This window comes from Rhinoraja longicauda, chromosome 5, assembly GCF_053455715.1.
Source record: "Rhinoraja longicauda isolate Sanriku21f chromosome 5, sRhiLon1.1, whole genome shotgun sequence".
Classification (NCBI taxonomy): Eukaryota; Metazoa; Chordata; class Chondrichthyes; order Rajiformes; family Arhynchobatidae; genus Rhinoraja; species Rhinoraja longicauda.
This window is the reverse complement of record NC_135957.1, coordinates 69,031,841-69,058,435: the sequence shown is the minus strand read 5'-3', so window position 1 is coordinate 69,058,435 and position 26,595 is coordinate 69,031,841. Positions and strand designations below refer to the sequence as shown.

At 40.8% G+C, this 26,595-nt stretch overlaps 1 protein-coding gene across 3 annotated transcripts in view; it reads right to left on the bottom strand.

Annotated features, from left to right (window-relative positions):
- Positions 1 to 1,977: 1,977 nt before the first annotated feature.
- LOC144593731 (E3 ubiquitin-protein ligase RNF19A) overlaps positions 1,978 to 26,595 on the bottom strand; it is an 87,131-nt gene continuing 62,513 nt past the window's right edge. For all 3 annotated transcript variants that reach the window (XM_078399725.1, XM_078399724.1, XM_078399726.1), the window contains exons 5-10: positions 17,430 to 17,592; positions 16,349 to 16,463; positions 15,777 to 15,911; positions 7,328 to 7,517; positions 6,218 to 6,428; positions 1,978 to 5,736 (exon numbers count right to left, since the gene is read on the bottom strand). In XM_078399725.1, the coding sequence (XP_078255851.1) occupies positions 6,245 to 6,428; positions 7,328 to 7,517; positions 15,777 to 15,911; positions 16,349 to 16,463; positions 17,430 to 17,592 (787 nt within the window). In that variant the 3' untranslated portion in view covers positions 1,978 to 5,736; positions 6,218 to 6,244. The remainder of the gene's footprint in view (positions 5,737 to 6,217; positions 6,429 to 7,327; positions 7,518 to 15,776; positions 15,912 to 16,348; positions 16,464 to 17,429; positions 17,593 to 26,595) is intronic.

Sequence of the window (26,595 nt, the reverse complement as noted above, 5' to 3'; positions counted from 1 at the left end):
GGCAAAAGGTATAGAAGTGTGAAAATGCACACCACCAGATTCAGGGTCAGTTTCTTCCCAGCTGTTATCAGGCATCTGAATCATCCTACCATAACCAGTGAGCAGTGCTGAACTACTATCTACCTCATTGGTGACCCTCGAACTATCCTTGATTGGACTTTGCTGGCTTTACTTTGCATTAAACGTTATTCCCTTATCATGTATCTATACACTGTAAATGGATTGATTGTAATCATGTATAGTCTTTCTGCTGACTGATTAGCACGCAATAGAAGCTTTTCACTGTACCTCGGTACACATGACAATAAACTAAACTGTCCTGCAAATTTGCTGATAATGTGCCTTATCGGAGAGTCCTTTGTAATGGCCATATGAGACATATCTTGTCTCGGAGATAACATGTCATGGAAAGTCACTAATCTTTCATGTTTATATTGGGAAGCCAGTTCCGCCAATATTACTGCTGACAGTAGAACAGTGCACACTACCACAGACACATACCTGGACTGTGAATCATGGTGCAAGCTAGTGGCACAGTCGTTGATTTAATGGACTGGTAATCCAGAAGTCTGGACAACAACCAACAGCTGCAAGAAGAAACACCAGCTTTGGAATTTAATCAGATAATTAAATACCCTGGAATTTTAAAAAAATCTAACCTTAGTGAAGGTTCAGTTGAGATAAAAAAATCCTTTGGTTACTGAAATATGTAGGCTTCTTTCTTTACTAAATGAAATATAAATACTACAGTTTAGTGTTCATCTTCAATGGGATTTTTGCCACCTTCATATCTTCTACCCTCAGAAAATGGGGAAAGCGGTTTTCTTAGCTGTTATGTTTGGAAATAATCCAAAAGTCTTAATTAAAAGAATCAGTAAAAAATGCAGATATGATGAACTGGCAAAATGCTATGAAAAAACAGACACACAAATGCCAATACAAACTAAATAAAAACAGACTAGATGAGCGTGGTGGTATACTGATAGGAGCAGAATTAGGCCATTCAACCCATCAAGTCTACTCCTCCATTTGATCTATCTCTCCCTCCTAACCACATTCTTCTGCCTCCTCCTCATGTTCCCAGACACTTGTACTAATAAAGAATCTATCTCTGCCTTAAAAATATCCATTGACCTGGCCTCCACAGCCTTCTGTGGTAATGAATTCCACAGATTCACCACCCTCTGACTAAAGACGTACCATGCAAGGGAAAAATCAAATTTCACTTAACAAAATACTTAACTTTAATCTTATTGATGGATAATAGCAGATGAAAGTTTACCTGCAAGTAGATACTCAGAGAGACTATTCAGCCTGTCTTAAGTCATCAGAGACCATTGTCACCACACATTTCTTCCCTTATTCAACCTATAATGCAGATAGTTTTAATGGAAAGAAAATCACAAACATTTTGAACGAAGGGCACGTATTGCCTCGAGTTGGGAGGGCACGAAGGAATTAACTAAAATGTTTTAAATTATAATTGTTTAATGAGGTCAAGGGGCATCAGGCTGATAATCTTGAAAATGAAAACACGTCATTTATTAGTGAAATCGGAGAGAGCAAATTCCATGCAAAGAACTGAAAAATATTACTGAAAAATATTTCCCACTCGTGAATGCCAAATTAATTGAAATTTAAGTGGAGATGTATCATGATCTGAATGAATAACTGAATGGATTAGAAGAGCTGTATGATATATTGTGGTCCCTATGACAATGTTAGCCAGCCTAGATGGAATTCAATCCTCTGAAAAGTATTGGAATGAAGCATGGTCTGATGTGCTGTTTAATTATCGAGCTTTGAAGATAAACAAGCAAGCGTTTAAATGAAGACATTTATTAATAATACAATTTTTTTTTAATTCTATAGGTGCTCAATAATTTCTTGCACTTTCTTCAACAACGTGAGCGAAGCAAGCACATTTGGTTAAAATTGAGGTGGTATTTCGAAAAGAAAAATGCATATCATGCTTTTGAGTTCAACTAGTTAGACAAAGGGTATTCTGATTTCCAGTGTTAAAAAATAATGCAATTGTGGAAAAAGGTCAACAGAAATCTTCACAAATTTAAAAATATCAGTTGTTGCATTTAAAAAGTAGAAAGGCAAGTTAATGTTCATATAACACCATTATCAAGAGATTTAATTATTTCCTCTGAGGTAAATGGGTTCCTTATACCTATGTGTAACGTCATCAAGATAAGGGACATCTAGAGATAGGTTATTTAAAAAAAACAACCAACAACAATCATACCCTGATCAGATAAAATTATTTACAGTCTAACCTTAATTCATCCATTCAAATTACTATGAACATTTCAACTTAAACTATGTTGAGCTAATGAATATGTTGAACTTGGTCAGGAACTGTATGCCATCTAACTAAACTGAACACAACTTGCTATATTCTACAATTCATTGATTTTAACCAGTCTCAGGTAATGCAAATTAAACAATTTGTTAATCAAGTTCTTAAAGATGCATTATTCAATAGTGAAAATGTTTACTCAAATTCATACAGTTATAGAGTGATACATAGAGTGGAAACACGCCATTCGGCCCAACTTGCTCAAACCGGCCAACATATCCTAGCTAAATTAGTCCCACCTGCCTGCGTTTTGTCCTTATCCCTCTAAACCTGTCCTATCCATGTACCTAACTGTTTCTTAAACATTGGGATAGTTCCAGCCTCAAGTACCTCCTCTGCCAGCTTGTTCCATACACCCACCACCCTTTGTGTGAAAAAGTTACCCCTCGGATTATTATTAATTTTTTTTCCCCCTTCACCTTAACCTATTTCGGCTGGTCCTCGATTCACCTACTCTGGGCAACTACCCGATCTATTCCTCTCATGATTTTGTACTCCTCTATAAGATCACCCCACATCCTCCTGCGCTCCAAGGAATAGAGTCCCAGCCTACTTAACCTCTCCCTACAGCTCAGACCCTCCAGTCCTGGCAACATCCTCATAAATCTTCTCTGTACCCTTTCCAGCTTTACAACATCTTTCCCTTATGGCGCTCAGAACTGAACACAATTCTCTAAATGTGGCCTCACCAACATCTTATACAACTGCAACATGACCTCCCAACTTCTATACTCAATAGTCTGACTGATGAAGGCCAATGTGCTAAAAGCCTTTTTGACCTCATTATCTCCTGCGACTCGATCTTCAAGGAACCATGCATCTGCACTCCTAGATCCCTCTGCTCTGCAACACTCCCCAGAGTCCTACCATTCACTGTGTAGGTCCTGCTCATGTTGGACTTCCCAAAATGCAACACCTCACATTTCATGTATTAAATTCTATCAACCATTCCTCAGCCCACCTGGCCAATCGATCAAGATCCTGCTGCGATTTTTCACAACCACCCACTTTTGTATCATCAGCAAACTCGCTAATGTTGCCATGTATGTTCTCATTTTAAATTATTGATATAGATGCCAAACAGTAACGGGCCCAGCACTGAACCCTAAGGCACACCACTAGTCACAGGCCTCTAGTCCGAGAAGCAACCTTCCACCATCACCCTCTGCTTCCTTCCATGAAGCCAATTTTCTATCCATTCAGCTATCTCTCCTTTGATCCCTTGGATTCACAATTTTGGATTTTTAGCAAATCAATTATCCTTATAAATAAACATTTACAACTTATTGTGATGCATTGTTAAAGAGTTGATTATAACACTAAATAGTTTTAAAGCATAGTTTTAAAGCCTGCTACAGATCAAAATCACTTTTATATTTCTTTGAAACAGTTTTAATCTTAAGTTTTAGAGATGCAGCATGCAAAAAGGCCCTTCGGCCCACCGAGAACACGCTGACCAACATTCACCCAGTTTCGCATCCTACACACTAGAGGCAATTGACGGCGGCCAATTAACCTACAAACCTGCATGTCTTTTGAATGTGGGAGGAAACCAGAGAAAACCCATGCGGTCACAGGGAGAATGTACAAACTCGGTACAGACCGCACCTGTGGTTAGACACAAAATGCTGGAGTAACTCAGCGGGTCAGGCAACATCTCGGGAGAGAAAGAATGGGTGACGTTTCGGGTTGAGACCCGTCTTCAGGATCGAACCTGGGTTTCTGGTGTTCTAAAGCAGCAACTCTACTGCTGCCCCTCCGTGCCACCCTGTGTCACTGTACAGGGGGCAAGGACAGGCATTTAAAACCTCTTCTTTGTTTGCTAACATTGATAGCATTTTCATTTCATATTTCATGAAAAATTTCATAATCATATATTTCCATATTATTGTGCTTTATAGAAGAGATCCACAACGTAATAATCCTTTCTGACTGCGTCCATAACCAGTGTTCAATCCAGTGAATTATACATACATATAATTCTTATGCAACCGTAATATCTCAAGGATCAGCTTACAATTACACCAGGTTTAATGGCAAATATGTTTAATATCTCAGCTGCCATATTGACATGTGCACATTGGTTATGCTCATACAACAGCAAAGCAGGTTACAATGAATATTGACAATATATGCTTTAAAATTGGATTATGTTCTAAATCAAATGAAAGCAATCATGCAGTTTAAAAGGAGCATCCCTTGACAACAGACTATACAAAACACATTGAAAATACCGCAAAATTATCACTTCGCGCTTTACAAATGATGAAGAAAATATTTCTTATTTTTAAAAAAATCTTCAAAATCAAGGCATCCTTTTATTTTCAAGAATCAACTGTTTTATTAGGCTTTTTCAGCCTGCATATGCATCCTCGAAGTGACAGCTTCAGTAATGTGATCCTCAAAGACTAAGGCAATACCACGTCAGATGCAAGGAAATGGCACAACGTTATATTTGGAGCTCTGTAATTCTTCAGTGATATTCTAAGAATTCAACTTTTGAAACTTCAGGGTGGTAACATGACTGTGCTTGGAGTCCAGTTTATGAAGGAATGCTCCTTTAAGATATGGAACCAGTTTTTGCAGATGTAACCAGTCAATCTTTGGTGCACAATTCAACATAGCAGCAGAATAAATGTCCTCCACTCTGACAGCACATGCTCAAAGTGAGCTGCAACCAAAAAGGTTTTACAATTTAGAATGGAGATTGTGATGTGCCAATTTTACAAAGATTATCAAGGGACCATCTGACTATTTAGCTCCAAGTCTCAAGGTTAATTACCAAAATAACATTTTTTTCCCAGCTGATACAAAGCTTAAGCCGACTCGGCACAACAATAAAACTGGGTAACTTATTCACTGCTATTGCGCACATTTGAGATATTAAACATGCTGTTCCAAACTCTTGCAGGCTAATGTTGTCTGCTGAGCATTTAGAAGCTTTTAATATAATCTGTGCATATTCCTGCAATGCTTTAAGTCTCGTTAAAGTCAATTCTTTTCAGTTTATTCAACTCCACATACCAAACACAAACATTTCTGGCACTCTGTGGTCTCTGGATTTAAGGGAACCATAATTAGAGACTGTACAAAATTCTACGCTAACTCTGATTTCATACTCCTAAAGTACTTCCAGTTAAACAATCATGATACTTTGCAGCAAATGGCCTTTAAATTGGCAAATATTACACTGCGCCTACAACTCCAGAGTCGGCCAGTTGTGAAACGGCAGGTTGTATTTCAGCATCCATCTCCGAACCGCACAATATCGTAATTAAAACGTCAAATTGCTGTTGCCATGGTTTGAAATCGAGCAGAGATTAAAGTGGATTTTCACCAGCCATAGGCAGAAGGTGGCACATTCAATCCTGAACAAAATAAGACAAAATCCACCGTTACTGCTGTCACTGAAGTAATGCTGCATTCTTCCCACCAATCACTCCCTCCAGTGGTCACCGTTAGAAACGTCCAGATTTTAGAAATAAACAGCCATTTTAAGCCTGTTTTTACAACAATAAACTAAGCCTTTATCTATATAGGTAATGTTTTTTTAAATCACTGACTACGTTACTTCCTGGTTTCTGAAGAAAAGCACGTTTGTTTTTGGTCTGACGAGCAAAGTTTAACCGAGATAGACACAAAAGGTTGGAGTAACTCAGTGGGTCAGATTTTTGTGTCTATCTTCAGTTTAATCAAGCATCTGCAGTGACTCCCCACACAAAGTTTAACCTATAATTGGAATAGTCATTTGCTGACAAAAGCATTGAGATATTTGAGTTTATGGCTATAAAAACACAGCAATTCAACAATACATTCAAACTTTGATAAATGGGAAAGAAAATACTGCACCTGAAAAAGAATAGTGTTTAAAGCCTTTCACACACAAGTTTGCATGGAAATCCTTTCGGTGTTTGGACTAGTGCTGCATAACAGTTCTCGAGAACAGTGTGGCGATTCCATAGACAAGCTGTGAACAGACAAGTAGCTACTGCTGCTGCGGTCTTTTGCCCCTCCAGGCTCTGTTTCAATGTCCACATGAACCTCTATGTTCTTTCCCTCCCTATAACAAAAGCAGCAATTAGCACAGTTTGTCAAAAACATATGTTCCACAAATCCAAAAGAAAAAAGAAAAATGTACAGATGCAAAAAAAAGCGACAAATTTAAAATCTAAAAGTACTGACAGGCCACAGTAGGTCATCTGGATATTGTAGTGCATTGGAACTGCCAAATGATTAACAGAGAAGAGCTGAATTTTCTTTCTTGGACACTGCTTAGCCTGTTGTTTCCAATATTTGCTGTTTTGTTTAGTTTAGAGATTCAGCACAGAAACAGGCCCTTCAGCCCACCGAGTTCGTGCCGACCAGCAATCCCCACACACACTAACACTATCCTACACACACTAGGGACAATTTACAATTATACCAAACCAAATAACCTACAAACCTATGGGAGTGAAACCAGAGATCCCAGGAAAAAAAACCCTATGCAGGTCACGGGGAGAACGTACAAACTCCGTACAGACCGTTTTCTATCCAAAGAAATGCCATCTTGGTAGTGATGAGAAATTTTGTAAAACACTCACGTTGTTATTTCTGACAAGTTAAAAATAAACTGCTGCTTCATGTTATCGGGGGAATGAAAGACAGGAGGCAATGGGAGGAATAACCACCTTACTTCTGATAGATGTGGCGTGGGCAGATTCTGGGATTCAAACCAACTTGTCTCTTAGATTTGGCAGAAAGCTGTTTCAAGTTATTGAAAATCAATCAGCAAATTTACATTGTTAATCAATCAAATGATCTTGTGGTTGACATGCCAATATATTAATAAAAGTGATGATTACAGTAACAACCATTTTGCTATTAAATCTTGTCCATGTCCATGCTCTGCAGAGTCTTAAAAATTGACATGTCGAAATTACCCCCAAATACAAGGATAATTCAAGTGACTTTACTGACCTGTTTGAAGACTCCTGTTCTGCACTAAGCATGCTTCCAGCCAGTGCTACGGTGCTTGCTGATTGATCATTCTCCAGTTTTACGCCTGCTCTGTCCAGATTGCTTCCACTTGCACTCAGGCCACTGGTTACCTCTTGTACACTGCTACCACTAATACTGTGGTTATGCAACCTTGGCCGTGGCTCATTAACTGAAGAAAATGTGAAGCAGTTAATATAGTTGGAATACAAAGGTTATATTACTGTTTGAAAGAAGGTGCATGCTTTGATATACATTATAACGATTTCATGAACCAAATGTGCCATTTAGAGTCAGAGTCATACAGCATGGCATAAGCCCCTTGGCTCCACTTTCCCATGCTGGCCAAGATGCTCCACTCTCCACTAGTCCCACTTCAAGTCAAGTCAAATTTATTTGTCACATACACATACTCGATGTGCAGTGAAATGAAAGTGGCAATGCTTGCGGGTTGTGCACAAAAAGAATTACAGTTACAGCATATAAATAAAGTTAATAAGTTACTAAACATAGCACAAAAAGTGTCGACAAAAATTTAGTCTCTGGGGTTATAAAAGTTGACAGTCCTGATGGCCTGTGGGAAGAAGCTCCGTCTCATCCTCTCCGTTTTCACAGCGTGACAGCGGAGGCGTTTGCCTGACCGTAGCAGCTGGAACAGTCCGTTACTGGGGTGGCAGGGGTCCCTCATGATCTTGCTTGCTCTGGATCTGCACCTCCTGATGTATAGGTCCTGCAGGGTGACGAGTGTAGTTCCCATGGTGCGTTCTGCTGAACGCACTACTCTCTGCAGGGCCTTCCTGTCCTGGGCAGAGCTGTTCCCAAACCAGACTGTAATGTTGCCGGACAGGATGCTCTCTACAGCCCCAGAGTAGAAGCAATGAAGGATCCTCAGCGACACTCTGAATTTCCTCAGTTGTCTAAGGTGGTAAAGGTGCTGCTTAGCCTTACCCACCAGTGCGGCAATGTGCGTTGCCCACGTCAGATCCTCTGCGATGCGGACTCCCAAGTATTTGAAACTGCTCACCCTATCCACAATAGACCCATTTGCCTGCGTTTGTCCCATATCCCTCTAAACCTTTCCTTTCTATGAACCTGTTCAAATGTCATTTTAATGTTGTTACAGTACCTGCCTCAACTATCTCTTCTGGCAGCTCGTTCCATATATTCACAATCCTCAGTGTGGAAAAAGTTGTCCCTCAGGTTTGCGTTAAATCTTTTCCCTCTCACCTTAAACCTATGTCCTCTGGTTCATGATTTCCCCACTCTGTGTATCTACCTTATCTATTCCTCTCATGATCTTTGTAATGGCAACTTTCCGACTTTTCCAATGACTTGTTTTCCAATTGCTATTAATACACAGGGAGTCGGTGCGATCTGTCGCAAATCCAACAGAACAGATCTTCCAGTCATTTTTCCAGTTTGATTAGTTGTTTATTGGAGTAGTTGTACAAACAAGGAGATGGACATACCAGGCTTTACTTATTTCGCATACAAGTCGTAGCTGGCTGCCCTGTCCCTGGTCTGGTCCCAGGTCTCAGGTCTTTCCAGTCGATGATCTGATCACAGGTCTGTACCCAGGTCTGGTAAGAACTGTATACTCTCCCTCCCTGTATCTGGCCACTCCCAGTCCCTTAAGCCCATATATATACACATCACCCTGTACATCTAACGACCGCCCCCCAAGTGTCCAAAATAATATGGCAAGATATATCTAGACAAAATAATGTAATATGCCAACAGTAGCTAGCCTAAACATAAATGGCTCCTACACACCGGCCCCTAATTGCCTATGTGTATAACGAAACAATTACCAATAAACATTAAAAGGAGCTATAAAAACTTTACACATAATCAAAAAAAAGGTATGTACTATGTGTTGGCATCTAATCTACTATAGTGATTCTTTAACGTTTGGGCCACCAGTCTTTGCTGTACTCAGGTCTCAGCTTCTTGGAGCAGCCATATCTTTGTTATCGGTCTTTCCAAGATGTTGCTCCTAGTCTGAAGTTGAACTGTGCGCACAAGACCTTGTGCATCTGGTATGGTCTCCAATATTCTGCCCATTAGCCAGGAGCCTCGTGGTGCAGTGGAAACAGCCACCACAACAATGTCACCTGGAGCAAAGCTTCTTTTTACCTTTGACCACCGTTGTCGTTCACACACAACACAGTCTGTTATGATTTTTCTTGCAGCGGAGTTAGCTTTGATAATCCAGTATCTTTTACAAAGGCGAGGCAGCATATGATTTCTTCCTCCATGTCCGAGCTGTTCATGGATATGTTGTAACTGTAATGTTGATATGTGAAGGTCCTTCGAGAGAATAATAGGATATTTGGCCTCTTCAGGCATCGCTAGTCTATTCAGGCGACCGCCTACTCTCAGAAGTCCATCATCCAGCACCGGATCCAGTTTGTACAAATGACCGCTTCTTTTGACACCAATTCTACCAGCTTCTAGTACTGATAGTTCTTCTTTGAATCTTTGTCTTTGACTGAAAGAGATGATTGCGTTTTCTGCTTGGAAAAGATCTTCAGGACATATACATTGTCTGCGGAGTGTTGATTTAAAGACTTGCATCTCCTTTTCAACCTTTTCCTTTAGTTTTCCAGGATCTTTTTCAAAGGTACTCACAGTAGTCTGAAACTCCTTTCTCCTTCGAGTCAACTGCAAGAGTTTTGTCTTTACTTTAAGAAGCCAAGCCACGGCAGTCTTCAGATTCCTCCATGATGAGAAATAGGTGATCAGAGAGTTTGTGGAGTTCAATGGATTTTTGACAATGACATTCATTGATTGATTTCTGGATCATTAGCAGAGATTGCAGATTCCAAGTGATGTTTTGGCCATTCTCTGTCTGGCTTACATAGAAACTCTGGTCCTTTGATCCATCTTTTGCAGCTTAAGAAGCGGTCTGCTGTTAGTCCTCTAGAGGCTTCATCTGCAGGATTTTCTTTTGTGCTAACATATCTCCATTGTATCCGTAGCATCCCTTACAAAAGAGATCCTGTTTGCTACAAATGTTTGAAAGCGTTTGGTTTCATTGTTGATGTACTTAAGCACTGTTGTGCTATCGGTCCAGAAGATGGATTTATCCAGTTGAAGCTGTAATTCTATTTGCAGCATTGTGTCAACTCTGACAGATAGGACTGCAGCTGTAAGCTTCATTCTGGGAAACGTCATTTGTTTTAATGGTGCCACTCTGTATTTTCCCATTATGAATGGAACATGCACTTCTTTGCAATCGTTTTCCAGTCTTAGGTATCAAAACAGTACGGTAGCCACTTTCACTGGCGTCTGAAAAGTGGTGCAGCTGTGCATATCTGATTTGACCAAAGCTTGTGGGCTTCATGCACCAGTCCACCTTAAACTCCGCAAACCTGTTGAGATCTGCTAGCCATCCTGTCCATCGCTGAGAGAAGGTTTGGGGTATGTTTTCATCCCATCCAACTTTTCCTTGCAGAGCTCCTGCATAATCAGCTTGGCTGGCAGAGTAAATGGTGCTAGAAATCCTAAAGGGTCGTTTATGGGGGCACTCCAGCCTCTTCAACAGAACAAGGTAAACGATCCGAAGAGGAGGGCTCATTTACAATATTATCACATCAAATTCTCAGACTGGGAGAAGATGATAAGGAAATAAAAATGTGCGCAAGTTACTAAATTGTGCTTCACTTTGAAACTTGAGAGATTCCCTGTAGCTCACTTAAATCAAACAAAAGTGTGACCCCCATGGAAGCAATGTTATTTAGACCAGGAAGCCCTGATGGCCTTTCATTCCAATTGAAGAATGTCTTTCTAATCTTAGCAATCAGAATTATCACTGTTAACATTCTTCTCAAAAATGACAGAGTAGAGATGGAATGGAATTAAACATCTCTTGTAAATACCAACGTCAAAGTAAAAGTTAATTGTGAAGAGTGCAGGAAGGAAATAAAAAACATAAACTAACAATGGGCATTGGTCAATGGCCCGTTGTTGGGTTATGTTTTTCATTTACTTCTACACTCTTCACAATTACCTTCTACTTTCATCAAATGATCATCGGAATATGGGTGGGCAGTGGGCACCTCACATGACAATATTGATTGTTGAAATATTTTCAACCGGTGTGAATAAATCATTGTGCTAACCACAATGTAATAGTATAGAGGCCTCTAACTCCTCCCAATGTTCAAATATATCTCCTTAATTGGAATAAGTATTAGAGTCACTGGATTAATGATAACTATTTTACTAATACGATTTCAGCTAAATGTTTTAACGCCAAAGGAACAGCATGTTGTCAACACCATGTTAAGAATGATTAATCTGATCAAAGAAGAGAGGGTGTGGATTGTTCTAGGGTTTCAATGCAGTCAAACAAGTTTTGACATTCAGAATTCCCATCTGGCACCACACTGAAGATCAGTTTCTTCTCGCCAATATGTTCGTCCAAAGACAATAAGACAATCAGAGCAAAGACAAAATTACTTCTTTCAGAAATAATTGACAGAGCTTCTGATTGATGAAATTATTTTTGAATCATGAAGGACAAACTTAATGGGGAAAATCTTATGCGAGAAAGCATGAAACAAAATAATGGAGATAAAAAAAGAGAACTCCTTTTGAATAAATAGGATATTCTCAGATCAACCAATTTTCCTATGAATTTAGTCCCAATGCAAAATATTCAGACTAAACTAGATTTTGACTGATGGGAAAATATTTTGCTTATTAGGAAATTATAATATTATAAGTACATAACTTGGTTCTGAAGAGCAATGAAAAGGGTCAGTGTCAGAGTGCATATACGACAGATAAGCTACAAAAACAAGCCAAGGTTGAAAAGAAAGCATCGGTCTTCATATCGTTTATAAAATGTGTGAAAATTGCATTCCTGTACAATGAGAAAAATAAGGGAAGTGGAAGATTTGAAATATTTGATTAATTTTGCAATTTCATCCCGCAGAATGCTCTTAAAACTTAAAACTTAAGGTTAAAACATTTGTACCTGAAGAGTCACAGAGTTGTAAGATTTGAGAAGTTTTCCCTCATTCTGAAAGCAACACAAAACCAAAGAGCTGCAGTTTGGACATTTTAAACGGGAGACTGGGGCTGATAGCGGAGAAAGGCTGCGGTCGGTTTTTTCCAAGGGACCAGCCACAAAAGCAAAAACCTTACAGCCCAGTCTCCAGGTTTCTGCAAAGCCACGGCCAGAACAATGGATGGGTATTGGCCATGCAGAAGCTTGCGAAACCAGGTCGAAGTCCAGACACTGGGGCACTGACATCAGCATACTCACAATGCCCCAAGCCGACCTACACAGTTAATCTCGTTAAGGGGGCACAATAGCCCATAGAAAACTACCTGGTAGGTGATGGGAAGCCAGTTAAACCCATCACCTTGCAACGAAATACCAATTAACACCGTCTGGCCATCCCCGGTATCCCCGGACATAAGCGCAGATCAGAGAGAAAACTCATACATATCTTTTTAAACAAAGAGATTCCAAGATCTGGCGGGAGATAGGACGGGTCAGAATAGTATAACTGGCCACGACTTTTGGGTTTTAAACTCAAGAAGAAATACTGGAAGAAGAAGCTGAAGCTAGAAGAAAACCTGCAAGGAACGCAAGCAGGCAAGAAGAACGGATGCAAGAGAGAGGAACAGGCACGCAACTCGAGAAGAAATACTGCAGCACGAACAGCCAGTAACCCCAGTGATAGCCCCATGGTGAGCATGTACCCCAAATCTTGCATATCCTGGACATAGTTTAGTGGAGAGGGGAGGGTGGTTTGAATAAACGTTGGGTGTGTAAAGAAATATGTGTTGGTCAATTTTGCGATGTGTCGTACGTTCCCCATCTTACAGTCGTGTATATGTCTTGTAGAACTGTGTGTTTAAGAATTCAGAGAAAAAGGTATTCGTGTATATGTCTTGTAGAACTGTGCGTTTTATGATTCATAAGTCAAAGGTATGCATGTGATTCAATATGTGTTTTATAGATATGTCGTATAGAAATGTATAAGTATTCATGGACAATAGTCCCAAGCGCTAAATAAAAGCCTTTTAATTTAAACCCTGGTTTTAAAATCTGGTCTGGTGGAATTTTTCTGCACTATAAGAGCTCCTGCATCTAAGTCCAGTGTCTAGAACCGTAGGGGGTGAGTGGGTCGAACCACTCACGGGGAACCAGTGTGCGCGGCCTGGTCAAGGGATCAGAGCAAGGCACGGGGACCTTAGGTCGGGCGAAAGCTCGGCGCAGAAACCCCTTACGAGTCAAAGAAGATAAGAAATTTTAACGATTTTTACATTGTAAATTCCTAAAGACCGTACAATATTTTGAAGACAAAAGAGACGACAGATGATGCAATCCGGAACGAAAACAATAGGATGTTGTAAGAACTCACGGGGTCAAGCAGCATTGGTAGAGGATAAAGGTGTATGTCGATGTTTTGGGTCTCGACCCTGCATCAGGACCGAGATGGAAGAGAATAAAATGACAGTAGGAGTACTACGATGGCAGTGGCGAAGGGTGGAAGGGAAGGTTAGCAGCAATGAATGGTCTGCGAACTTGCCTCCCCCGCTCTCAGAAAGCGCCCTAATGTTGTGAGATTGGCTCAGGCAGCGGGGCAAGACGGCCTCGGCACACGGTTAGAGGAGCAACTGCTGGAGGTTACGGAAGGCACAGTTACGATGGCCGTAGGATGTGGTGTTAGTGGAGGCTGCAGCGGGAGGCCATACAGCCACCCGGTAAGCGAGTGGATCGGGCGCAACTTGCAGCAGCAGCTACACGAAGCAGCTGATGGCATTATGCATGACCAGGCAGAGCTCTACATGATCGATCTAGTGTCATCAGGATACTGAGCCTGAAAGTGAGAATCAGAAATTGCATTTCTCCGTGGGTCAAAATTGGACTTTTCAGAGACATGGAAGTTGCAAGATGACATTGTAAGATCAAAAGGGGTGTAGAGAGAAAGAATAGGTCTACTTAAAGATCAGCATGAGAATCAGATGCTTCAAAAGAGGATATTTAACAATACCCAATACCCAAAGCAGAAGGTGATGGTGGAAGGTTGCTTCTCGGACTGGAGGCCTGTGGCTAGTGGTGTGCCTCAGGGTTCGGTGCTGGGCCCGTTACTGTTTGTCATCTACATCAATGATTTGGATGAGAACACACAGGGCAAAATTAGCATTAGCAAGCTGATGATACAAAAGTGAGTGGTTTTACAGATAGTGAAGATGGTTGTGAAAGATTGCAGCAGGATCTGGATCGATTGGCCAGGTGGGCTGAGGAATTGTTGATGGAATTTAATCCAGAGAATTGTAAGGTGGTGCATTTTGGGACGTCGAACAAAGGTAGGACCTACACAGTAAATGGTAGGTCTCTGGGGAGTGTTGTAGAGCAGAGGGGTCTAGGAGTGTAGGTGCATGGTTCCTTGCAGGTTGAGTCGCAGGTAGATAAGGTGGTCAAAAAGGCTTTTGGCACTTTGGCCTTCATCAGTCAGAGTATTGAGTATAGAAGTTGGGAGGTCATATTGCCATTGTATAAGACATTGGTGAACCGCATTTAGAATATTGTGTTGAGTTCTGGGCACCATGTTATAGGAAAGATATTGTCAAACTTGAAAGGGTTCAGAAAAGATTTACGAGGATGTTGCCAGGACTAGAGGGTGTGAGCTATAGGGGGAGGTTGAGTAGGCTGGGTCTCTATTCTTTGGAGCGCAGGAGGATGAGGGGTGATCTTATCGAGGTGTATAAAATCATGAGGAATAGATCGGGTAGATGCACAGAGTCTCTTGCCCAGAGTAGGGGAATTGAGGACCAGAGGACATATATTCAAGTTGAAGGGGAAAAGATTTAATAGGAATCCGAGGGGTAACTTTTTCAAGGGTGGTGGGTGTATGGAACAAGCTGCCAGAGGAGGTAGTTGAGGCTGGGACTATCCCATCGTTTAAGAACAGTTAGACAGGTATATGGATAGGACAGGTTTGGAGGGATATTGACCAAGCACAGGCAGGACTAGTGTAGCTGGGACATGTTTGGCAGGGTGGGCAAGTTGGGCTGAAGAGCCTGTTTTCACACTGTATCACTCCATGACTCTGATACCGTGAGATGATTGGGAGGTTCATCCGTGCCAAAGGGACTGACTTTGTTTGTTGTACCGATTCAAACACCTTTATGATAACATAATATGGACTAGAGTGACCCATCCTTGTAAAATTACAGTTTTATTCTCAACATATAATAACTTGCCATTAGCCACAAGGACAATGTAAAAGTTTGGTAAAGTAATGACACATTCAAGGTAGAGGACTTCTACTGTTATGAGTTTTGCAACCATCTTTGATACATGACAACCTTAATAAGCGATTTGGAAGCTAAATATTTGGAACACATGTCAAATTAATCTATTTAGGCAACTTTTACTTCTTGAATAAATATTAGTCACATTTACCAGAAGCAGCATCTTCATCTATTTCAATCTTTACACCTTTTCCATTTCCAGTCGTAACTCCACACCAATCGCTACGACAGAGCGATACTGGGACAACACCGTAAACATATGCAAGCATTATAGGTACCCCAATACCTTAAAAAAATACAAACATTAATTAAAATAATTTGCTTCAGAAAATAATACCAACCACTAGTAGTAAGCATTCTGTAAAACATTGCAGCTTTTACTTGTTTTGCAATTGGATGCATGGCAAACGGAACAAATGTAATACTTCAGATAGACAAAAAAGCTGAAGTAACTCAGCGGGGTCAGACTGAAGAAGGATCTTGAGACGAAACGTCATCTATTCCTTTTCTTCTGACCTGCTGAGTTATTCCAGCTTTTTGTGCCTATCTTCAGTTTAAACCAGCATCTGCAGTTCCTGACTACAAATTTAACACTTCTGTATCATTAATAAGTAATGCAAGGATCCTCAACATTCTTGTCCTCTGAGGGCAAAATTTAGGTTGCAAAATCTATGAATGAACAATTTAACAAACTTGATGTTATCGCTCTATGTTTACCCTTACCAACTGTCACTGCAGCTAAGACAGGAGACACGATAATGGACAGAACAACTCCCCCAGCTACAGCAAGTCTTCGTCTATGATTTGATATCTTATTACTTTCACAACGACTATAAATCTGCAAAAAAGAATAAACACACAATTTTACATTAAAGTAACACCATCTATCTATATACTAAAACTCTTGTTTGTTTGTTCCTGAACTACAGCCAAAACGGTACACGATAGCGCGACAATTTTAGGCCCACCTTACTCACCGCCGTCCCTTTGGTGTTAATGGAAGTTTCATTGAAATCGGTTATATTTAAAAATTAATTCACATTTTAAAGTTAAAATATATCTCAGAGGGAGGGAGAGGGGAGTGATGATAAGGGGGGTTGAGGGGAATGGAGTGGAGGGCGAGGGGAAGGGTGGGGGGGAGGAGAGGGTGCTGCATCAACGGTCCACTTGATCTAGTTTTAACTTTAAAAATCTATAATTTCTCACTGCCTTTACGCAAAGCATCAGTCTTTTAATGTAGTGCTATATAAATGCAACCAGCAAATAAAACACATATTTATGTTATAATCCACCCAGCTAAAACTGCAATCAGATATATCTGAGGACATTGTGGGAAACTAGAGAGGAAATTGTGCGAGCCCTGGTTGGAATTTACAAATCTTCTTTAAATACAGGAGAGGTGCCGGAAGACTGGAGGGTATCAAATGTTGAGCCTCTTTTGAAAATGGGCTGCAGGGAAAATGCTGGGAACTATAGGCAAGTGAGCTTAACATCTGTAGTTGGAAAGTTACGAGAGAGTATTCTAAGGGATAGGATATACAGGCATTTAGAATTTCTGCTTAGAATGGGAGAGAAGATAATAACAAAACAACAGACAAGAAAATCAGATTTTCCCACTTCTATGTTTGTTATCAGCTGTAAAAATGAAAGCAAAAAAGACATTTATATCTTCTCCCAAGTTTAACCGTCTTCAGCCGATAACGAAATGCATTCCCAAAACTCGGTAAAGCAAAAGAAGAGAATGTTAAGGTTACCGTGCAAATCTAAAAGACTCGGGTATGACTTAGTTTGATGCCCTCCTTACCTTTCGCCCCACATAGATGGGGACACCAACCATCATGACTGGAACAGCAATGCCAGCAATCAATGTAATTCCAACTGGAGCACCAACCAACATGCCCACTTGCCAGAGAATCTTCTTTTTCCGGCTCCAAGGTTTTTTGCCCCAGAAAGTGCAGCCAGAGGGACTACAAAAATAAGGTAACAAGTTAAAAAGGGATCATCTCCTCACAAAGTCTTTGACTTCCAGAAACAATTTAATGCAGGAAGCATTTGAGTTCATAAATTACAAAAGCATCTAGAGCCTTTGAATGCATGGATTATTAAACTCATCTATTAAGTCAACGGGTAGTAACAAACTCATCAAATTAAAAAAGGAAGTAAAATAGGGTTTAAACTGAAGTCAACTCTTGACATGGGAAAATTAAAATAGGTTCAAAAACACTAAACTAAGTATATCAGTTAGTATATTAAAAATACTAGGATAAAAAATACATATTGCATCATTTTGAAACCACAATAGATGATGGCCAAAGATGGTTGCCGAATTCTGTTACCTAAAGCTCACTTGAAATTGGATTATAGATGGCCTACAGACAAAGCATCCATAACCATTGGGGGGGGGGCTCTGGTAGGAGGTACACAGATGGCAGTCACGCATAATGCTCATCCTGAGCAGAGCTGAGACTAAAGCATTCAGAGAATCCTACTTCAGGAGGAGAACCTCAAACAAGTGATAAAATACCCAAGGCAAAACAAGTGGTGGTGTCTGGAGGTGACGGTGAAATACTGCAGATGAGGTCTCAACAAAATTCTCCAGTGCTGTCATAGAAACATCGAAAATAGGTGCAGGAGTAGGCCATTCGGCCCTTCGAGCCTGCACCGCCATTCAATATGATCATGGCTGATCATCCAGCTCAGTAACCTGTACCTGCCTTCTCTCCATACCCCCTGATCCCTTTAGCCACAAGGGCCACATCTAACTCCCTCTTAAATATAGCCAATGAACTGGCCTCAACTACCTTCTGTGGCAGAGAATTCCACAAACTCACCACTCTCTGTGTGAAGAAATGTTTTCTCATCTCGGTCCTAAAAGACTTCCCCCTTATCCTTAAGCTGTGACCCCTGGTTCTGGACTTCCCCAACATCGGGAACAATCTTCCCGCATCTAGCCTCTCCAACCCCTTAAGAATTTTATATGTTTCAATAAGATCCCCCCTCAGTCTTCTAAATTCCAGCGAGTATAAGCCTAGTCTATCCAGTCTTTCTTCATATGAAAGTCCTGCCATCCCAGGGATCAATCTGGTGAACCTTCTCTGTACTCCCTCTAAGGCTAGAATGTCTTTCCTCAGATTAGGAGACCAAAACTACACAATGCTCCAGGTGCGGTCTCACCAAGGCCCTGTACAACTGCAGCAGAACCTCCCTGCTCCTATACTCAAATCCTCTTGCTATGAATGCTAACATACCATTCGCTTTCTTCACTGCCTGCTGCACCTGCACGCTTGCTTTCAATGACTGGTGCACCATGACACCCAGGTCACGTTGCATCTCCCCTTTTCCTAATTGGCCACCATTCAGGTAATACTCTGCTTTCCTGTTCTTGCCGCCAAAGTGGATAACCTCACATTTATCCACATTATATTGCATCTGCCATGCATTTGCCCACTCTCCTAATCTATCCAAGTCACTCTGCAGCCTGCTAGCATCCTCCTCGCAGCTAACACTGCCACCCAGCTTCGTGTCATCCGCAAACTTAGAGATATTGCATTCAATTCCCTCGTCCAAATCATTAATATATATTGTAAATAACTGGGGTCCCAGCACTGAGCCTTGCGGTACCCCACTAGTCACTGCCTGCCATTCCGAAAAGGACCCGTTTATTCCTACTCTTTGCTTCCTGTCCGCCAACCAATTCTCTATCCACCTCAACACTGAACCCTGTCAGCTTAGGAGTACCAAAATTTTCTTCAAACAATGAAAGAAAGGCAACAGATTCTAAAATCAGTGCAGGCAACTTGAAGGGAGTTTTTTAGATGGCGATACTCTTGCACTCCTGCTTCTTTTTCCCCAACTAGATGTCGTGAATTTGCGAGATCCAGTCACAAATGTTTAATTGTTATGTGCACCAGGAGCGGAACTATAAAAATGTTACTTGCTGCAGCTTTACTGTCAACACCACAAATAAATATACAATAATCAACAATACAACAAATTATCTTTGATAATAGGTAACTAGGCTAAAATAGTGCAAAGCAAAGTATATATTGCGATGGAAAGAAAATCCATAATAGTCAAGTAGGGGTGTGGTTAGGTTTGTGCAAAGTGGTCCAAGGACCTGATAGTTTATGGACTGCCAGATAATGTAGTTGAGGCAGGTACAATAACAAACATTTTAAAGTTTGGACAGGTTCATGAATAGGAAAGATTTAGAGGGTAGGGGTGAGGCACAGACAAATAGGACTAGCTTGGATGGGGCAGCATCAATCTTACTGGGGCTACTTTACATCACATTTTGTCTTGTTGGTGCCATAATCACTCATTATTTGTTTAACTCTGGAACTAACTCTTTTGTCTATTTTTGACTCAAAATGTAATATCTACAAATTTGGCTTTGCAGAACCCAAAATGTGCATCATTGAGCAGGCGGTTGGTTTGGTAGTTGCTGCTCATGGTACAAAACATGACATTGTCCATCAACTTGATGTTTGGGAAAATTATGAGATAGCATTTGGATAGTTTGGATACATTTTGCTTTTTGGGAACAGAATATATCTGAACATTTTGTTCCCAATGACACATGTTTTATTTCTTCTGGAACAGGATGGCTGACGGAGGGCTCATCGTAGAGCACGTCTTCAGTATTACAGACAGCACATTTCCAGGATGTGGAGTCTTTTGTGTATCTGATATGTTGAACAATAAATAAACAGTGAACAAAACTGGCTGAGTGCACGGAAGAATCTCAAACAGTCAAGATGATATATCTATCTGGCAATTTTGGCTGAAAGCAGCTGGAATTTTTTTCCCATTGATGTGCTAGCTTCCGCTGCAGTTGAGGATAGGAATGCTCATTGAGCTTTCTCTTCCACCCCTCGTCCATCCAGTTATTCAATCACTCCCACTTTCCACAAACATTTAGAAAGATTGCAGAGCTTTGATGCAATTTGTTGGTAGTGCTGTTGTTCAGCTGTATCTCTCACATAGCGTTCCTGCTTTTTATCATGTACATAGGCCAGTGCTGTAGGCTCGCTAATTTGGCATCTCATATTTAGATGCATCTGCTATTAATCCTGGCACATTCTTCCATCGTATCTACTGACCCAGGGTTGATTTCCTGGCTTGGAACATGAAGTCATAAAATTGTTACAGGGTGACTGACTACAAGAGATTATATGTTCACTGCCGCTGATGTAACGCAGCACCCGGAAACATCCAGTCCTTTTCATAAGTTCATAAGTGATAGGAGCAGAATTAGGTCTTTCGGCCCATCAAGTCTACTCCGCCATTGAATCATGGTTGATCTATCTCTCCCTCCTAACCCCATTCTCCCTCCTTCTCCACATAACCCCTCATTCCCATACTAAGCAAGAATCTATCTATTTTTGCCTTAAAAATATCCATTGGCTTGACCTCCACAGCCTTCTGTGGCAATTAATTCCACAGATTCACCACTCTCTGATGAAAGAAATTCCTCCTCATCTCCTTCCTAAAGGAGCATCCTTTAATTCTGAGGCCTAGACTCTCCCACTAGTGGAAACATCCTCTCCACATCCACTCTATCCAGGCCTTTCACTATTCGGTAAGTTTCAATGAGATCACCCGTCATCCTTCTAAACTTCAGCGAATAGAGGCCCAGTGCCGTCAAACGCTCATCGTATGTTAACCCAATCAGTCCCGGGTCAGGAATAAATTTGCAGGTTACTGATTTCATAGTCAATCCCATTCAGCATTGTGGTCATGGAACATAATTTTGGAGAGATTCCAGACAGTCTCCACAAGGAAACTGAAGTAGTCATTCGTACCTATGACATCATGGCCAGGCACAATTATAGTGCTTAAACTGGTCAGCACGAGTAGGTTTTGTTCCTTCCTATATTGGATCTCTCAGCATCTAATGTGGACTGTCTGGCTGCTATGTACTTTATGGGTTGATGACATGGTGCTATCAAGCCCCTCTTAACGAAGGGCAATCAGATTTGCAATCAGAATAATTCTGTGCTGCTTCTGGACTGCATGTCTTCAAAGTGGTTTTTAACATGAATATCATTGGTGAGTTGGTAATTTTTTTTTTTTTAAGGACACCCTGCAGTCTGACTCAATAAGAAGTGCATCCTATTAAGTCCAGAATCAATATTCTAGACATAAAGTTAAAGCTGCACCCTTCTCATTATGTTTACATTTCCACCTATTGGCTGGACAGAATAAGCACAAAGATGATGGAGTAATAGTTTAGTACATACATAGATTATCTCTGACGCATAAAATTAATCTGGGCGGAAAAAACAAACATGACCAGGTTGTGCAATAGTTTTGACCAATTTTAGTATGTCTTTTGATATTAGCATGGAGGCTTCTCAGACTCAGCTAGGTTGGTAATGCCTTTCTCCAAAATGGTTCCTGTTTTACTCAAAGGCAACCACATTGCATTGTATCCAGAATCACTTGTTGGCCAAACCATGTTGGGATTCCTTTTCCTAAAAGATCATTAGTAAATGTGATGGGTATTTATCACAACAACCTGTGATCTATCAAATAACTTGATTTGAAAATCTCTAGCTTTTGCTGTAGATTTTGAACACATGCCTTTCGATATTAGTCAAGGCTTTGGAATGGCTGCTCATGTTTGTGTTTAAAAGACCAGGTCAGAGGCTGGGTATTCTATGGTGAATAACATCACCAAACAATCTTATGTCTTATCAGCCTGGATGAGTGCAATGCCCATGTATTAAATGGCTTGACACAATCCAGGACAAAGCAGGTTGTTTCACTGGCACGATACTCAGCATCCCATTCATTCTCTCTACCAATGGCACAAAATCGCTATGGTATATACCAACTACAAAATGGCAGTGCATTTTTTCACTCGGGCTACTATGACGCTGCCCTGCACACTCATAAGTTGCAAGCTTTCACCCACAACCTCTATCATTGAGAGAATAGTGGCAACAGCTGCATGGAAACTCCAGCACCTTTTGGTTCTCATACACCCTTCAGATGTAGAAATATATTGCTGTTCCTTCATAGAATATAAGACAGTACAACACATGACCAGGCTCCAAGGCCCACAATGTGCGTGTCAGACATGATGCAAACTAAATAACTCCTTCCTGCATGTGATCCATATCTCCCCATTCCCAGCATAACCATGTGCCTATCTAAAGCATTCTTAAATACCACTGTCATAACTGTTTCTATCATCACCCAGCCCTGCACATACATCCTTTAAATGTTTCCCCTCTGAACTTAAAGCTATGTCCTCTCGTGTGACATTTCCACCATGGGAAAAAGGTTCTGAATGTCCATCCTAACTATGCTTCTCGTAATTTTACATACTTCTATCAGGTCTCCCCTCAACCTCTGCTGCACTCATCCAGGCTGTTAAGGTATGATTGTTCGGAGATGAGTTACCCCAATGCGCCTGAGAAAACAATCCAAGTTTGTCCAACCACTCCTTATAGCTAATACCCTCCAACTCAGGCAGCATTCTGGCAAACCTCTTCTGCCACTTCTCCAAACCCTCTGCATCCATTCTGTAATGGGATGGCAAGAACTGCATTCAATACTCCAAATGCAGCCTAACCTAAGTTTAATAAGCTGCAATACGTCTTCCTGACTTTTATACTAAATCCCTTGACCCATGAAGGCAAGTACACTTATACCATTGCTTGTCTACTTGTATTGTTAGTATCAGGAAGCTATGGACTTAGACCCAAAGATCCATCTGTACATCTATGCTATTAAGGGTCTTGCCATTAACTTTCCTCTTACACTCAGCCTCCCAAAGTGCAACTCATTGCATTTGCTTGGATTCAACTCCTTCATTAATCTGGGTCTAAATCCTGGAACTCCCTACACAATGGCACTGTGGAACTACCAACATCAGAAGAGCTGCAGTGGTCCAAGGCAGCTGCTCACCATCACCTTCTCGAGGTCAGTTAGAGATGGGCAATGTATGCTTTTATTGCCAGTGAATGCTAGACCCTTAAAATGAATAAATATAGAAGGGACAATTATCATTATGCTCCTACACCATTCTGGTCAAAATGACCAATTGAAGTGGTATAAGCCCAATGGCTTTTGAGCATTACATCTATATATTTTCTATTGATTCTAAAGGTTACAATTTAATTCGTAAACCATCTTAGTCAAACCATGGTATCCTCAAACCTGCTCATTTACCTCATTTTAGGCATTTCCTTCTGCTGGCTGGGTTTTCACATGCACTTGTCCTCCTAGAGCTGCCTGCTAAACAGACTTCCTGGTATCTGCACTGCAAGGCACCATGGCGGCCACTGGATGGCAGAAAATAAGTTATTACTAAAATTGACTCAGCTACCTCTCAAATCACCTGAACTAAATGATCCCAGTGTTGGGCCCATCAGGAAACGAGTACTGTTAATTATTGCGAAGAAAGCATTGGTGAATGCTAGTTTAATGAATGCTTGACAGCAAATTCAAAAGGTCATTGAACTTGGCTTCTGTGAAGCATTCTTTTCCCCGAATGGAAAATTGAAGTACGAAGGAAAGATTATTAATAAAAAATGATATCACAGCATAATTAACAATTATTCTTTAAAAATAGGAAGCAAATTCTGAACTGTCATGCAAATACTCCTACTCAATAGGACAATGCTCCTATTATAGTTACTATTCACTATGAAGAATGAAACAAAATGATGAGCACTACATCTGAACTTTATCATGTGTGGTTCTACCTCCTCTGCATAGTTATACTTCAGCCACTATTTTACACAGGAGAAATGTAGCTCTACAGAGGTCATTATTGGGTACCCACCAGCCCTCCTTTAAAAATTGTTGCCAATTTTTTCCCCCAAGATCAAATGAAAGTATCTTCGAACCTTCCAGTTGGCTTGTTTGATTAGAACAAGTTTCTCCAGCCTTTCAACTCCCTTTACTGTCCAGTAATGCGTTATTTGTATTTTAATTGTCATTGTTCGACATTCCCAGCTGTAAATAGTTATGTAAGCTCTTAGTGCAAGCGGAATCAAGGGGTATGGGGCGAAGGCAGGAACGGGATACTGATTGTGGATGATCAGCAATGATCACGTTGAATGGCGGTGCTGGCTTGAAGGCCTGAATGGCCTACTCCTGCACCTATTGTCCATGTATCTATGTAACTTATGCTTGAAAGTTTCTGAAGGTTTGGCACCCACCATCTTTTGGGAGACAGTGCACCAGACTACGTGCAGCAAGGGAGCTTTGTGACAACACTGCAAAATGGGTGGGCCCTAGTTTTAAAATTATATCCGCTTGTTCTGAAGTATTTCTTAACCTGTGATTTTGTTTTGAGACATTTGGATCTTCAATCAACACTTCAATCTCAGGGGAATACAATCCAATCAGTTAATGTTTAACATTTTTGTGCTTATGACAAAAAAGATGAACATTAAAAGGACAAAGTTTAATGTGAAGAATGTCAAACAAGATTTTTTTTTTGAGTAGTGCTTTTTCCCTGGCCAAAAGAATGTAACTGAATGTATGTTGTATATATCAGATACTCCAGTCATTTACAGAAGGGGCAGGATTTCATTCCATTATCTTTGGGATAATTTGTTCCCTTATCGAAAATAACAGAGCATTGTAAATGAAAAAAATTGCTTGATTTCAAATTATTTTTGATCCAGCTTTGGACAAAAGTGAAAGCTATAGTAATATAGTCCCTCCGGCAGGACATTATTACCTGAAACATGACCATGAGAAAGAATTACAAAGTGTATTTTAAATTCATTTCTTAGTGCAACGGACTTGGCTGTGAATCTTGGGCACTCTACCTACAAGTGTGGGTGGATTCAAACTATGATTTTGCTCTGCTCAATGTGTACTAAGAGGAGAATTCCTGCTGCAATTCTTGAATTATGTGGACATTTTGATGTATGTTAAATTGACTGAGTGGAACCTGTTTGGCTGCATTGAGAGGCACTGTTTAGCCTTAAATTTACCTCAAAAACTCTAAACGAATGTAAAATGACTCAAGTTGTTGAGTACTAATTGGGTCATTGAGGTGAGTATCACACACTGTGGATGCTTTCTCACAGGACAAATCCCTGGGGATTAATGGTCTGTGCAAGTCTGTTCATCATAGACTGCTGGCACAACATCAGACACCTCAGAACTTGCAGCATGTTGCTCAGTAAGGACAAGCCCAACACTGCCATTAAGCCAAAGATAGACAGAAAATGTTGGAACAACTTAGCAGGTCAGACAGCATCTCTGGAGAAAATGATGGGTGACGTTTTGGTCACACAGCATCTCTGGAGAAAATGGATGGGTGACGTTTTGGGTCGGGACTCTTCTTCAGACCGATTGCATAAGGGAGCAGAACAAAACATTGGAAGAGAGAAGTGGAGGCTGGACAAATCATGGCCGGCAACAGATGACCTCAGGCGAGGGTTTCCTTGATAGGCAGATTGTTGGACAAAGGCTAGGGGTAGAAGCAAGTGTGAATCCAAAAGAAACACATAACCATATAACCATACTCCAAAGACGTACAGGTATGTAGGTTAATTGGCTGGGTAAATGTAAAAATTGTCCCTAGTGGGTGTAGGATAGTGTTAATGTACGGGGATCACTGGGCGGCACGGACTTGGTGGGCCGAAATGGCCTGTTTCCGGCTGTATATATATGATATGATATGATATGATATAACAACTACAGCACGGAAACAGGCCCGTTCGGCCCTACCAGTCCACGCCGACCACTTTCTCTGACCTAGTCTCATCTACCTGCTCTCAGACCATAACCCTCCAATCCCCTCTCATCCATATACCTATCCAATTTACTCTTAAATAATAAAATCGAGCCTGCCTCCACCACTTCCACCGGAAGCCCATTCCATACAGCCACCACCCTCTGAGTAAAGAAATTACCCCTCATGTTACCCCTAAACTTTTGTCCCTCAATTCTAAAGTTATGTCCCCTTGTTGGAATCTTCCCCACTCTCAAGGGGA